The sequence below is a fragment of the Nerophis lumbriciformis genome, linkage group LG03, assembly GCF_033978685.3.
Source record: "Nerophis lumbriciformis linkage group LG03, RoL_Nlum_v2.1, whole genome shotgun sequence".
NCBI classification, from domain to species: Eukaryota; Metazoa; Chordata; class Actinopteri; order Syngnathiformes; family Syngnathidae; genus Nerophis; species Nerophis lumbriciformis.
Genome location: NC_084550.2, coordinates 66859423 through 66876493, shown reverse-complemented (window position 1 = coordinate 66876493; position 17071 = coordinate 66859423). Strand labels below are relative to the sequence as shown.

The 17071-nt window shown below is 38.2% G+C and overlaps 1 protein-coding gene across 3 annotated transcripts in view; it reads left to right on the top strand.

The window, feature by feature from the left end:
- The window catches only part of LOC133588859 (dipeptidyl peptidase 9-like), a 111883-nt gene that overhangs the window by 78750 nt on the left and 16062 nt on the right, over positions 1-17071 (top strand). For all 3 annotated transcript variants that reach the window (XM_061941531.1, XM_061941523.1, XM_061941516.1), the window contains 5 exons: positions 5760-5905; positions 6013-6159; positions 6242-6394; positions 10718-10860; positions 10973-11084. In XM_061941531.1, coding sequence (XP_061797515.1) covers positions 5760-5905; positions 6013-6159; positions 6242-6394; positions 10718-10860; positions 10973-11084 — 701 coding nt within the window. The remainder of the gene's footprint in view (positions 1-5759; positions 5906-6012; positions 6160-6241; positions 6395-10717; positions 10861-10972; positions 11085-17071) is intronic.

Sequence of the window (17071 nt, the reverse complement as noted above, 5' to 3'; positions counted from 1 at the left end):
GGGATGTCCCGATCCGATATTTGGATCGGACCGGCTGCCGATATTTGCCAAAAATTGCGTATCGGCAAGGCATGGGAAAATGCCGATCCAGATCCAGTTTAAAAAAAAACTCCGGTCCGTGTTTTCCAACGCACCGATTTAAATAATACATTCCACTTTTCTGCTGCTCCGTAATTTCCGTTCCGCATTTTCCAGCACACCTTCAACACATCCACAGGTCTGTGGAGTCTCACGCCGTTGCTTTTAGCTGCTGGCATTACACGACAGGCTCTTCTCACTCTTTCCTGTGTCTCCCTCTCACAGACAGCAAGCGCACCTTCTTACACACGTCACATACTGTCACGTCATACGTCACATACGTATACGTCCTCCCCGAGCAGAGAGGTAGCAGCATGGCTAACGTTAGCTGTGATGCTAGCGCAGCCGTGTGAGCAACCTTCCCTCTAAGGTGCGCACCTGTGAATTGCACTGCTCAAGCGTCCTCTGCGCACGGCAAATCTATGCCACGCACAAAATCAAATAAAAAAATAAGCGCATAACAATTTTCGACACACGAACACGACAGAGAAAACAGTTTTCGTCATCATTGTTCAAATATTGTAACGTCTGTCGAGACGCTTATCTCCATTCGGTGCCACACGCCCACACCATCAAAATGCCGAGGCAAAAATTTCCACATCAACACCGTATGAAAAAATTAGTGATTTTTTTAGTTGTGATTTCCTTCTCTGCATGAAAGTTTAAAAGTAGCATATATTAATGCAGTATGAAGAAGAATGTTTTAATGTAGACATGCAAGCCTTGAAAGAAAATTTTGAAAATCAAGACTACATTTCCTGCAAATGGGTGCATTTCTACCCTATATTTTAACTTTAGATTTATTCTCATATCAAACTCTTTTGGCTGTCTTTTTGACACTTACATCCGGCGCCCCCCTCCACACCCTGGATTATAAATAATGTAAATAATTCAATGTGATTATCTTGTGTGATGACTGTATTATGATGATAGTATATATATGATAGTATATATCTGTATCATGAATCAATTTAAGTGGACCCCGACTTAAACAAGTTGAAAAACTTATTGGGGTGTTACCATTTAGTGGTCAATTGTACGGAATATGTACTTCTCTGTGCAACCTACTAATAAAAGTCTCAATCAATCAATCAAAACACATAGAATCATCATACTGCTGTGATTATATGCATCAAGTGTTCATTCAAGACTAAGGCAAAATATCGAGATATATATCGTGTATCGCAATATGGCCTTAAAATATCGCAATATTAAAAAAAGGCCATATCGCCCAGCCTTAGTTCAATGATGCCATTTCTGTTTGTCATGTATAATTTTGTCTATTTTGTGTTTATCCTTGAATAAACAGGTCAGTTTCTTGTTACCAACCATTGTGTATTATTCAAACTCACCTAATTCAGCTGGCTAGTTGTTATCAAGAGTACTAAAACCCTTTTCAACATGATTCTGACAACTAAGTAGGCTAAATAACTTTAAACTTTAATACGTGCTCGGATAGGCCAGTATCGGTCAGTATCGGTATCGGATCGGAAGTGCAAAAACAATATCGGTATCGGATCGGAAGTGCAAAAACCTGGATCGGGACATCCCTAGTATGTTCTAATGTAGTCAGTAGGGATGATGTTAGACAAGAAATTATCGAGTTTGAGCCTATTATCGAATCATCTTATCGAACCGATTCCTTATCGATTCTCTTATCGAGTCCAGATAGGTTGTTGTATATGAAAAAAAACCCACAATATTTGGTTTAACAAAAGCTCACTTGTATTATATAAGAAAAAAATGTAATCTAATAAATAAATAAATATTGACTGTTACCCCCCCTAAAAAAATAAAATTAAAAAAATAAATATTGACTGTTGTTACCCAAAGTATATTAAGTGGGATTTTTCAGAAAAACAAATATATACAGTAACACAAAAACAACCTGTCTCTGTGATCACTATAGGTGTATAAATAATAATATAGTGTTAAATAAAATCAGTCCCTTGGGCACAAAACTGAAAATAATACAGCTCTCCAAAAAGTGCACTTCTGCTGCTATTTGACATAACTGTTTGTTATGATGCTTTGACATTTTTGCACTTTATTTCTTTATTGAAAGAAAATTCTATGAAGAGAAAAGTTGTTTGCAAATGTGGTTACAATGCTAAAAAAAATGAAAAGTTAAAGCTAAAAAAAGAAATGCACTTTATTGAGTTAACATTATTTCTTTATAGGGGGAAAGATGTTATGAGCTAGGGCAGGGGTCGGCAACCTTTACCAGTCAAAGAGCCATTTTGACCAGTTTCACAAATTATAGATAACAATGGGAGCCACAAAAATCTTTTGAAATTTAAAATGAAATAACACTGTATAAAAAGTTTTTTTTTGCTTTGTGCTATGTACAAATCAGGGGTCTCAGACACGCTGCCCATACCTTAATATGGAATTTGAATGCTGGTGCGGCACGCAGGTTTTATATGAATGACGCTTCTCAGCGTCATGCGTGCTGTGATGGTACAGCATATAGCACCCATTACAACGGGCGTGCCTGATCAGCCACACGTTGTATGGGGCTTCCGCTTGCTCACGTAGGTAACAGCAAGGCATACTTAGTCAACAACCACACAGGTTACACTGATGGTGGCGGTATAAAAAACAACAACTTTAACACTCTTACTAATAATGCGCCACACTGTGAACCCACACCAAACAAGAATGTCAAACACATTTCGGGAGAACATCTCCACCTTAACACAATATAAACACAACAGGACAAATACCCAGAATCCCATGCAGCCCTAACTCTTCCGGGCTACATTATACACCCCCGCTACCAAACCCCGCCCACCTCAACCGACGCACGGGGGGGCGGTTGATGTGTGAGGGAGCAGGGTTGGGGTGGGGGCGGGGTTTGGTGGTAGCAGGGGTGTATAATGTAGCCCGGAAGAGTCAGGGCTGCATGGGATTCTGGGTATTTGTTCTGTTGTGTTTATGTTGTGTTAAGGTGCAGATGTTCTCCCGAAATGTGTTTGTCATTCTTGTTTGGTTTTGGTTCAAAGTGTGGCGCATTATTAGTAAGAGTGTTAAAGTTGTTTTATATGGTCACCATCAGTGTAACCTGTGTGGCTGTTGAGCAAGTATGCCTTGCTGTCATGTACGTGTGCGATCAGAAGATGCAGACTGCATATCAAGGGGTTGGGCTGGCACGCTGTTAATACAGATTGTAGTGGGCGCCAAATGCTGTACCATGACGGCACGCCCTTATTATAACTGTAAGTGTGAATTTCGGAGAATATTAATCCCGGGAGTTTTCTGCGAGAGGCACTGAAATCCGGAAGTCTCCCGGGAAAATCGGGGGGGGGGGGGTCGGCAAGTAAGCTGCTGAGCCGCATCAGAGTGATCAAAGAGCCGCATGCGGCTCCGGAGCCGCGGGTTGCCGACCCCTGAGCTAGGGAATATAACAACTACACTACCCAGCATGCAACAGGAGTGACGAGCATACACGGTAGCTCCGAAAAGTGTTGTTGCATGTCAGCTAAGAATGAGGTTATGAGCACGCTGTGAAAGTAAACGTCAAGAACTCAGCCAACACGCCTCGTCTGCATTATTTATAATTAGACAGACAACACATATACAGTGAGATTTTGTTTTATTTACAAGGAAAGAAAAACAAAAGTTAAAAAAGGGAGATATATGTTGTATATATATATGTATGTGCTGCGGTTGCTTTAAGAACGTTGCGACAGCTGCCGTAAAGGAGGTGCGTTGCTAGCCTGGTTGCTATGTTTCCGCTTGGTCGTAAAAGTGTTGGTCATGTGTTTGTACACTGCTCAAATCTCACAGTAAAGTTATTCATTGGATTATACCTTTTGTTTTGAACTTTATTACACCTTGGAGCCCTTTTTCCGGTCCATTTTTTTCCTGCTTTCCCTATCTGCGCCTCAGTGACGTGCGGTGAGGTTGATGGCTGGTGAGGCACTGACTTCATCACAGTCAGATTTACAAACATATGAACCCTAAAGAGTATCTTATTCACCATTTGATTGGCAGCAGTTAACGGGTTATGTTTAAAAGCTCATACCAGCATTCTTCCCTGCTTGGCACTCAGCATCAAGGGTTGGAATTGGGCGTTAAATCACCAAAAATTATTCCCGGGCGCGGCGCCGCTGCTGCCCACAGCTCCCCTCACCTCCCAGGGGGTGAACAAGGGGATGGGTCAAATGCAGAGGACAAATTTCACCACACCTAGTGTGTGTGTGACAATCATTGGTACTTTAACTTAACTTTAACTTTACACATACAAAAAGTAGCACACAAAAAAGCACATTTGATAAAAAAACGTTATTATGGTCTTACCTTTACTTATAAATGTGCCGCTGTTGTGCTGGATTAATGAACCCCCTGATGGGAGTGTTATATCAACTAAAGCCCTCACTTCAACTTTCCACGTGCAAGATTGAATCTATTTAAAAAAGTGTAACCGAGGGTTTATAAATGTCGCCTATACTGTATGAAACTACAAAATAACAAACACGGAGGCTCCAGTTTACCGTACACGAGGACCACTTTATTTACCTTCTTTCAAAAACCTCCGCAACGTGACATCACTTCCGCTCTTAGCGCCTTCAAAATAAGAGCTCAAGGCATATACTGTATAACAGCGCATAACAGGAACTTAACATCACAAAGAGGAAAGCCCATGAAAATAGGTTACAAAACTTGCTTAATAAGAAGCCAAAAAGTGCAAAAACAATCATGTTTGTGTTGGAGGTGTTGTGAATTAGATACACCTGCAGTCTGCAGGTGTACCTAATGTTGTGGCCGTGCAGTCATTCACAACTCCTCCAACACGAATATTATTGTTTTTGCACTTTTTGGCTTCTTATGAAATAACTTTTTTAAATAGATTCAATCTTGCACGTGGAAAGTTTAAGTGTGGGCTTTAGTTGATATAACAATTCTACGGCGGGGGTGCAGGAGGCGGGATTACTGGAGCCTCAGCCAGTGCGTCTTTTGCAGCCGTTTTATGATCGCTCAGCACAAGAAATACTTTACGCACATACAGTTGTTGACAAAATACACTGTACATTATATACCTCAGCTAACTAAACTATGGAAATGTATAATATAATTCATATAGCAATACAGTCTCACTGCACAGCAGACCAGCAGTTAGCCGAGTCCGTCCATGTTGAGGCACTGAGTGACGTGCCTCGACTGGCTGCTGTTCACCGCACCGTCTCTTCTCAGTATTTGAACGGCAATTGTGAAAATTCAGCGATTTTGAATAAAAAATAATCTAAAACTGGTGAAGTTAAATGGAAAATAACTTTATAGTATAATCACTGGATACATTTAACAATTTAATTAATTTTTTTTCTTTTAAAATTTTTTTTCTTTCCATAATGGCAGGTGAGGCCCCGCCTCACTGCTGCGCCTAATGACTGAGCTACGTGACGTCATTTCTTGTGATGTCACACGGAGCATTTCTGGTCGGGACGGGATTCGTTCCGAGGGATTCGAATAAAGAACCAACTCTTTTTCTTTACTATAGTGGTCTCGATAACGGGTACCGGTTCTCAAAAAGGGATTCGAGTCCGAGGACTCGGTTCTTTTCTTATCGAACAACCGGGGAAATCGGTTTTGAGTATCATCCCTAGTAGTCAGTCGGATGGTGCTAAAGAAGAATGACTAATTTGTTGTGCAACAATAAACCAAGTCTTAATGTCTACCAGGTTGCCCAGGAGATTACAACCCACCTGAGATTTTCGACTTTCCTGGGAAGTCTGGCTTCCAGCTTTATGGCATGGTTTACAAGCCTCACAACCTTCAGCCCGGCAGGAAGCATCCAACTGTTCTCTTTGTCTATGGAGGCCCGCAGGTCTGTGGCCATAAACACTCTTTGTGGGGTCATACTGTGCTGGTGTGTTTCCTGCCTCACCCATAAGTGGTTTTATGAGTCACGCTATGTCCTTGGTGGGTTTTCAGGTGCAGTTGGTGAACAACTCCTTCAAGGGGATGAAGTACCTCCGCCTGAACACTCTGGCCTCTTTGGGTTACGCTGTAGTTGTCATTGATGGGAGAGGGTCCTGTCAGAGGGGCCTTGAGTTTGAGGGCGCACTTAAGAACAAAATGGTAACTTGAGAGTGCTTATTTATTATGACAACCCATTCATTTTACTTTCAATGTCAGTTTGATAAACACACCGTCTCCTCAGGGTCAAGTGGAGATTGAAGACCAGGTGGAGGGCCTCCAGTATGTAGCAGAGAAGTTCAACTTTGTTGACTTAAGCCGTGTAGCCATCCATGGCTGGTCTTACGGCGGCTTCCTCTCTCTCATGGGCCTCATCCAGCGACCCAACGTCTTTAAGGTAAGGGGCCACATTCGTCAAAAAGCCCATCAAAACTTGTTTCCATGCGGCGCACCAACAGCAGCTCATTGTCAAGACTATAACGACGTTTGCGTTAATTAGGAACATGCAAATAAGGTTACACTTGACCACATTTCATGTTCACAATTACACAACATATCCGAAAACGAGTAGGAAGAAGCTACGTTTATATAATCCTACCCCTTCTACATACCTTAACAATCCCTAATAAATGTTGCGAAGCTGTAGTTGCATCTTTTGCCCACACAGTGTCAGTGTAAGGTTATAGAATGAAGATGGGAAGGAGCCAGTGCGCCCACATGAACTCCCTAGCACAATATACTAGAAACATATTTAGTTATTGGGGCTGTCAAACGCTTAACTATTTTAATCAGATGAATGACAGGGTAGCTGTGGATTATTTAGATCAGGTGTGTCCAAACATTTTGACTTGGGGGCCGCATTGCGCTAAAAAAGCCGACTACATGTAAAGTAAGTAACTATATACATATATATATGTATGAATGTATGTATGTATGTATATATGTATATAAATATATATATATATATATATATATATATATACATATACATATGTATATATATATATATATATACATATATATGTATATATATATATATATATGTATGTATATATATATATGTATATATATGTGTATATATGTATATATATGTGTATATGTATATATATATACATATATATGTATATATATATATATATGTGTATATATGTGTATATATATATACATATATATGTATATATATACATATATATGTATATATATATATATATATATATATATATATATATGTATATATATATATACATATACAGTGGGGTAAAAAAGTATTTAGTCAGCCACGATTGTGCAAGTTCTCCCACTTAAAATGATGACAGAGGTCTGTAATTTTCATCATAGGTACACTTCAACTGTGAGAGACAGAATGTGAAAAAATCCAGGAATTCACATTGTAGGATTTTTAAAGAATTTATTTGTAAATTATGGTGGAAAATAAGTATTTGGTCAATAACAAAAATTCAACTCAATACTTTGTAATATAACCTTTGTTGGCAATAACAGAGGTCAAACGATTACTATAGGTCTTTACCAGGTTTGCACACACAGTAGCTGGTATTTTGGCCCATTCCTCCATGCAGATCTTCTCGAGAGCAGTGATGTTTTGGGGCTGTCGCCGAGCAACACGGACTTTCAACTCCCTCCACAGATTTTATATGGGGTTGAGGTCTGGAGACTGGCTCGGCCACTCCAGGACTTTCAAATGCTTCTTACGGAGCCACTCCTTCATTGCCCGGGCGGTGTGTTTGGGATCATTGTCATGCTGGAAGACCCAGCCACGTTTCATCTTCAAAGCTCTCACTGATGGAAGGAGGTTTTGGCTCAAAATCTCACGATACATGGCCCCGTTCATTCTTTCCTTAACATGGATCAGTCGGCCTGTCCCCTTGGCAGAAAAACAACCCCAAAACATGATGTTTCCACCCCCATGCTTCACAGTAGGTATGGTGTTCTTGGGATGCAACTCAGTATTCTTCTTCCTCCAAACACGACGAGTTGAGTTTATACCAAAAAGTTCTATTTTGGTTTCATCTGCCCACATGACATTCTCCCATTCCTCTGCTGTATCATCCATGTGCTCTCTGGCAAACTTCAGACGGGCCTGGACATGCACTGGCTTAAGCAGGGGGACACGTCTGGCCCTGCAGGATTTGATTCCCTGTCGGCGTAGTGTGTTACTGATGGTAACCTTTGTTACTTTGGTCCCAGCTCTCTGTAGGTCATTCACCAGGTCCCCCCGTGTGGTTCTGGGATTTTTGCTCACCGTTCTCATGATCATTTTGACCCCACGGGATGAGATCTTGCGTGGAGCCCCAGATCGAGGGAGATTATCAGTGGTCTTGTATGTCTTCCATTTTCTGATAATTGCTCCCACAGTTGATTTTTTCACACCAAGCTGCTTGCCTATTGTAGATTCACTCTTCACAGTCTGGTGCAGGTCTACAATTATTTTCCTGGTGTCCTTTGACAGCTCTTTGGTCTTGGCCATAGTGGAGTTTGGAGTCTGACTGTTTGAGGCTGTGGACAGGTGTCTTTTATACAGATAACCAGTTCAAACAGGTGCCATTAATACAGGTAACAAGTGGAGGACAGAAGAGCTTTTTAAAGAAGAAGTTACAGGTCTGTGAGAGCCAGAGATCTTCCTTGTTTGAAGTGACCAAATACTTATTTTCCACCATAATTTACAAATAAATTCTTTAAAATTCCTACAATGTGAATTCCTGGATTTTTTTTCCACATTCTGTCTCTCACAGTTGAAGTGTACCTATGATGAAAATTACAGACCTCTGTCATCATTTTAAGTGGGAGAACTTGCACAATCGGTGGCTGACTAAATACTTTTTTGCCCCACTGTATATATATATATATATATATATATATATCAGTGACATGCGGTGAGGTTGATGGCTGGTGAGGCACTGACTTCATCACAGTCAGATTTACAAACATATGAACCCTAAAGAGTATCTTATTCACCATTTGATTGGCAGCAGTTAACGGGTTATGTTTAAAAGCTCATACCAGCATTCTTCCCTGCTTGGCACTTCAGCATCAAGGCTTGGAATTGGGGGTTAAATCACCAAAAATTATTCCCAGGCGCGGCGCCGCTGCTGCCCACTGCTCCCCTCACCTCCCAGGGGGTGATCAAGGGGATGGGTCAAATGCAGAGGACAAATTTCATTACACCTAGTGTGTGTGTGTCAATCATTGGTACTTTAACTTAACTTTAACTTTACACATACAAACTGTAGCACACAAAAAAGCACATTTAATTAAAAAAACGTTATTATGGTCTTACCTTTACTTATAAATGAAGTTCATGCGCCGCTGTTGTGCTGGATTAATGCACCCCCTGACGGGAGTGTTATATAAACTAAAGCCCTCACTTAAACTTTCCACGTGCAAGATTGAATCTATTTAAAAAAGTGTAACCGAGGGTTTATAAATGTCGCCTATACTGTATGAAACTACAAAATAACAAACACGGAGGCTCCAGTTTACACGAGGACCACTTTATTTACCTTCTTTCAAAAACCTCCGCTCCACTCCAACGTGTCATCACTTCCGCCTTTAGCGCCTTCAAAATAAGAGCTCAAGGCATATACTGTATAACAGCGCATAACAGGAACTTAACATCACAAAGAGGAAAGCCCATAAAAATAGGTTACAAAAGTTATTTAATAAGAAGCCAAAAAGTGCAAAAACAATAACGTTCGTGTTGGAGGAGTTGTGAATTAGGTACACCTGCAGTCTGCAGATGTACCTAATGTTGTGGCCCTGCAGTCATTCACAACTCCTCCAACACGAACATTATTGTTTTTGCACTTTTTGGCTTCTTATGAAATAACTTTTTTAAATAGATTCAATCTTGCACGTGGAAAGTTTAAGTGTGGGCTTTAGTTGATACAACACTCCCGTCAGGGGGTGCATTCTACGGCGGGGGTGCAGGAGGCGGGATTACTGCGAGCCTCAGCCAGTGCGTCTTTTGCAGCCGTTTTATGATCGCTCAGCACAAGAAATACGTTACACACATACAGTTGTTGACAAAATACACTGTACATTATATACCTCAGCTAACTAAACTATGGAAATGTATAATATAATTCATATAGCAATACGGTCTCACTGCAAAGCAGGCCAGCAGTTAGCCGAGTCCGCAGTCCATGTTGAGGCACAACTGAGTGACGTGCCTCAACTGGCTGCTGTTCACCGCACCGTCTCTTCTCAGTATTTGAACGGCAAATGTGAAAATTCAGCGATTTTAAATAAAAATAATCTAAAACTGGTGAAGTTAAATGGAAAATAACTTTATAGTATAATCACTGGATACATATAACAATTTAATAAAAATTGTTTCTTTTTATAAATAAATGATAAATGGGTTGTACTTGTATAGCGCTTTTCTACCTTCAAGGTACTCAAAGCGCTTTGACACTACTTCCACATTTACCCATTCACACACACATTCACACACTGATGGAGGGAGCTGCCATGCAAGGCGCTAACCAGCACCCATCAGGAGCAAGGGTGAAGTGTCTTGCTCAGGACACAACGGACATGACGAGGTTGGTACTAGGTGGGGATTGAACCAGGGACCCTCGGGTCGCGCACGGCCACTCTTCCACTGCGCCACGCCGATTACCATTGATTATATGTTCACATGGTTTCCTGTTTTAAACATGATATTCTTGTCCACCTGACCGTGTTGTGCCAATTGTGTCAGTTGGCCATCGCAGGTGCCCCGGTGACGGTGTGGATGGCGTACGACACGGGCTACACCGAGCGCTACATGGACGTGCCTGAGAACAACCCGCAGGGCTACGAGGAAGGCTCTGTGGCTCTGCATGTGGACAAGCTGCCCAGCGAGTCAGTTGATGCACACTTGCGATAAATCTTTGAGAACCTTTCATATCACAATGCAATAACCCTTCGATCCCAGCGGCACACAAGGACTGATTGCCATCGTTTGTCATTCCAGGCCCAACCGTTTGCTGATTCTTCATGGATTTCTTGATGAAAATGTGCACTTTTTCCACACCAACTTCTTGGTGTCGCAGATCATCCGTGCTGGGAAGCCCTACCAACTTCAGGTTACTGTCACACCCCACAAGACATTGACATGGCGTCAGGTTCTCACACACGTAATCCCGTCAATGAATGTCTTAGCGACCAAATATATTTTAAAAATTCTACCGTATTTTTCGGAGTATAAGTCGCACCTGCCGAAAATGCATAATAAAGAAGGAAAAAAACATTTATAAGTCGCACTGGAGTATAAGTCGCATTTTTGGGGGGAAATGTATTTGATAAAAGCCAACACCAAGAATAGACATTTGAAAGGCAATTTAAAATTAAAGCTGCAAGCAGCATTGGTCGGGCCCGCATATTTGGCAGGTGCTAGTCCTAAGTGTCCCAATACATTTGTTCAGTTTTCGTCATAAGTGTCCCAATACTTTTGTCTACTTTTAGTCCGAATTCTCCCAATACTTTTGTTTAGTGTACCTACCTTGTCTGCATTGTGTGGGCACGCTGGTGCTTCCTGCTTTTAAGCAGCCTTCTTGAAAAAACAGCAGCATCAGCGCAGCGGCTCTTTGAAGGGTCATAAAATCAAAACCGGAGCCGGTATTAAAACTCTTTCGATAACTTTTAATCAAAAGGGTTCAATCTCTCTCCTGTGTTAGTTTGAAGCCGAAACAACAAACACGCTCAGAGGAGATAATGTTTGAAGAAAGGTGACCGGTTTTTACAAAAATGTTGTGTTGAAGGGGGAATAGCAAGCTTCTTGTAGATTTTTGCTGGGGGTTGTCAATGTATGAAATGTAGGTCTAAGTGAGACCTATGGAGAGGATTTTGTTTCATGTCTCTCCGACCTTCCCAGTGGGAGTTACAGGCAGTTTTGACATTTTTTTCTCCCGAGGAGCAGTTTTTTCTCCGTTTTATTCAAAAATTGCTCTAGAGCGCAATTTTTTAATTTGGGGTTAGGTTTTTTTATTAGATCACAATTTTTGCCAGTCCTGATGTGTGCGTTCAGTTTGGTGAGTTTTGAAGCATGTTAAGGGGGTCAAATTACAGCTCAAAAAGGCAAAAGTGACTGTTTTTAGTACTTTTTTGTCTTGAAGGGGGAATTGCCAACTTCCTGTTGATTTTTGCCCGAGGATATACAATTATGAAAACTAGGTCTAAGTCAAACCTACATAGAGGTTTTTGTTTCATGTCTCTCCGACCTTCCTAGTGGGAGTTAGAGGCAGTCTAGTTTTTTTTTTTCCTAGGGGGCGCTAGAGCGCAATTTTGAGTTTTGGGGTTCGTTTTTTTTATTAAAAGACAATTTTCGCAGGTCCTGATGTGTGGGTCAAATATGGTGAGTTTTGAAGCATGTTAAGTGGGTCAAATTAGTGCTCAAAGAGGCGGCGGAAGAATAATAATAAAGAAAGAATAAAACCTTACAAATTCAATAGGTCCTTATGCAGGGAGTCCTTATGCAATGGGCCATGCGGGCCCTAATAAATAAAGAATAGTGAACAACAGGCTGAATAAGTGTACGTTATATGAGGTATAAATAACCAACTGGTATGTTAACGTAACATATTATGGTAAGAGTCATTCAAATAACTATAACATATAGAACATGCTATACGTTTACCAAACAATCTGTCACTCCTAATCGCTAAATCCCATGAAATCTTATACGTCTAGTCTCTTACGTGAATGAGATAAATAATATTATTTTGATATTTTACGGTAATGTGTTAATAATTTCACACATAAGTCGCTCCTGAGTATAAGTCGCACCCCCGGCCAAACTATGAAAAAAAACTGCGACTTATAGTCCGAAAATTACGGTAAGTTGAAAAACCCCCACCAATGTTTGTTTTTTTACAGTAAAATTCTGTCGACTGAGCTGTCAGTTTTTTGTTTTTTTACTGTAAAATCCACGGTTGATGATTTTATGGTACCACAATTTATTATGGTAAAAAACTGGCAGCTGAGTTGCCAAAATAAAATTAAACAGCGGTACTGTATTTTTATTTACAATAATATGTTGTAAAAATAATAATAATTTTAAAAAAAACATATTTTACAGAAAAAGTCTGGCAACTTTTTTTCTGTAAAAAACAGTCCGCAGATTTTTTTTTTATCTTTACGTAAGAAATGTTTAAAAAAATATCTAAATTCATAGGAAAATGCATTCATTATTTACTGTTACCGTATTTTTCGGAGTATAAGTCGCTCCGGAGTATAAGTCGCACCGGCCGAAAATGCATAATAAAGAAGGAAAAAAGTCGCACTGGAGTATAAGTCGCATTTTTGGGGAAATGTATTTGATAAAAGCCAACACCAAGAATAGACATTTGAAAGGCAATTTAAAATAAATAAAGAATAGTGAACAACAGGCTGAATAAGTGTACGTTATATGAGGCATAAATAACCAACTGGTATGTTAACGTAACATATTATGGTAAGAGTCATTCAAATAACTATAACATATAGAACATGCTATACCAGGGGTGCTCACACTTTTTCTGCAGGCGAGCTACTTTTCAATTGATCAAGTCGTGGGGATCTACCTCATTCATATATATAATTTATATTTACTTATTTATGAAATATATGTTTTTGTTAACAAGTTAAAGGTGTTTAATGATAATGCAAGCATGTTTAACACATATAGTTAATATTGTTAAAAAATTAAAGGTGTTTAATGATAATACAAGCATGTTTAACACATATAGTTAATATTGTTAATAAGTTAAAGGTGTTTAATGATAATACAAGCATGTTTAACACATAGTTAATATTGTTAATAAATTAAAGGTGTTTAATGATAATACAAGAATGTTTAATACATATAGTTAATATTGTTAACAAGTTAAAGATGTTTAAAGATAATACAAGCATGTTTAACACATAGTTAATATTGTTAATAAGTTAAAGGTGTTTAATGATAATACAAGCATGTTTAACACATATAGTTAATATTGTTAATAAGTTAAAGGTGTTTAAAGATAATACAAACATGTTTAACACATAGTTAATATTGATAATAAGTTAAAGGTGTTTAAAGATATTACAAGCATGTTTAACACATAGTTAATATTGTTAACAAGTTAAAGGTGTTTAAAGATAATACAAGCATGTTTAACACATATAGTTAATATTATTAATAAGTTAAAGGTGTTTAATGATAATACAAGCATGTTTAACACAGTTAATATTGTTAATAAATTAAAGGTGTTTAATGATAATACAAGAATGTTTAATACATATAGTTAATATTGTTAACAAGTTAAAGATGTTTAAAGATAATACAAGCATGTTTAACACATAGTTAATATTGTTAATAAGTTAAAGGTGGTTAAAGATAATACAAGCATGTTTAACACATATAGTTAATATTGTTAATAAGTTAAAGGTGTTTAAAGATAATACAAGCATGTTTAACACATAGTTAATATTGTTAACAAGTTAAAGGTGTTTAAAGATAATACAAGCATGTTTAACACATATAGTTAATATTATTAATAAGTTAAAGGTGTTTAATGATAATACAAGCATGTTTAACACAGTTAATATTGTTAATAAATTAAAGGTGTTTAATGATAATACAAGAATGTTTAATACATATAGTTAATATTGTTAACAAGTTAAAGATGTTTAAAGATAATACAAGCATGTTTAACACATAGTTAATATTGTTAATAAGTTAAAGGTGGTTAAAGATAATACAAGCATGTTTAACACATATAGTTAATATTGTTAATAAGTTAAAGGTGTTTAAAGATAATACAAGCATGTTTAACACATATAGTTAATATTGTTAACAAGTTAAAGGTGTTTAAAGATAATACAAGCATGTTTAACACATATAGTTATTATTGTTAACAACTTAAAGGTGGTTAAAGATAATACAAGCATGTTTAACACATATAGTTAATATTGTTAACAAGTTAAAGGTGTTTAAAGATAATACAAGCATGTTTAACACATATAGTTAATATTGTTAACAACTTAAAGGTGGTTAAAGATAATACAAGCATGTTTAACACATATAGTTAATATTGTTAACAACTTAAAGGTGGTTAAAGATTATACAAGCATGTTTAACACATATAGTTAATATTGTTAACAAGTTAAAGGTGTTTAATGATAATACAAGCATGTTTAACACATAGTTAATATTGTTAATAAGTTAAAGGCGTTTAATGATAATACAAGTATGTTTAACACATATAGTTAATATTGTTAATAAGTTAAAGGTGTTTAATAATAATACAAGTATGTTTAACACATAGTTAATATTGTTAACAAGTTAAAGGTGTTTAAAGATAATACAAGCATGTTTAACGCATATAGATTCCTTTCTTTCATGAAGACAAGAATATAAGTTGGTGTATTACCTGATTCTGATGACTTGCATTGATTGGAATCAGACAGTGGTGCCGATAACGTCCGCATTTTCGAATGGAGGAGAAAAAAAGTCCTCCTTTCTGTCTAATACCACATGAAAGTGGTTGGTTTTTGGCATCTTATTTGTCCAGCTTCCGTACTCCTTTGTATACACTTTACAAGAAATACATTGTCGGCAAACTCCGTAGCTTGCTAGCTTGTGCACGCCAGCTTTCTGAGACTCTTATTTTGGTTGTGCAACTGTGCAGTCGGTCTTTGGAGTTTTGACGACAGGTACGGCGCCAGAGTCTGTTGAAATAAAGTGTTTCTCGCCTTCCAGTCGTAATTTTAATGAGCTGGCAGCAGCCAGCGTCATCTCAGAAGACCCTCGGGTGCCGTGAATGTCAATCAAGTGACGAAAGTGACGTCATAGTGAAGATTTATTATCGCTCATTTTTAGGACTATTTTTTTAATGCCTGGCTGGTGATCGACTGACACACCCTCCGCGATCGACCGGTAGCTCGCGATCGACATAATGAGCACCCCTGTGTTTTACGTTTACCAAACAATCTGTCGCTCCTAATCGCTAAATCCCATGAAATCTTATACGTCTAGTCTCTTACGTGAATGAGCTAAATAATAGTATTTGATATTTTACGGTAATGTGTTAATAATTTCACACATAAGTCGCTCCTGAGTATAAGTCGCACCCCCGGCCAAACTATGAAAAAAACTGCGACTTATAGTCCGAAAAATACGGTAATTGAATAATGATAACCAGCATTCACTATAAAAACCTAATAAGAATAGAATAGAAAGTACTTTATTGATCCCTGGGGGAAATTCCGCACCACAGTTTGCTCACAATAGACAATAAATACTATACAGCATTATTCACATGTGAATGATATAAATACATTATACGTATATTCTACATTTAAGTGCAGTCATGAAGGGACATATGCATTATACAGTCTGATGGCTGTCGGAATAAAGCTGGATCCATTTTATTTCAAAGATTTTATTTTGAAATACAACGATGACCAATAATATAAGACAATTTTTTAAAGTTTTTAGGACAAAAACAACATTTCTATTGTGATTTTAATATCATCAATACTTATCTAATTGATCAACATCTTAAAATTAGCCACATAACTCCTCTTTTTTGCTAACTTGTTCAAATTCCAGCTGCTTTGTCCTTTTTTTGGGGGCGTTTCTCTAAATCACTGGTGCATGTGTGAGTGACAGGAAAGAAAAAAATAGCTCCGACTCATTTAGTGCCACTTGTAGGTTTGCACGTATAACTCTGAACCCTGAATATAAGACGGCTCTTTTCTAGGGTAAAAATACTTGATCATATTTGGGTCCAAATGGTCAAACTCTATTGCACATGGTGTAATTATTTCTAATATTTGGCAAGAAAATTGTGTTGTTGAAGCTATTTTACTGACTGTTTGATTAGTTCATGTTTTTGTGTTCTTGGTATTTCTTTCCCAATAATAGGCCAGTCAGGCTGGTCCACAGAACTGGCCCTGAGTGACTTTTTAACAGGCCTGCACACGCTGATGATGGCCGTGAACTTTGTTAGCAGCCCTAACAATAAGTACTATATAAGTGCTTTATGGCCACAGAACTAAGATAAATAGCCATTAGTCCATTAATAAATGCTTAATGGCCACAGCACTAAGA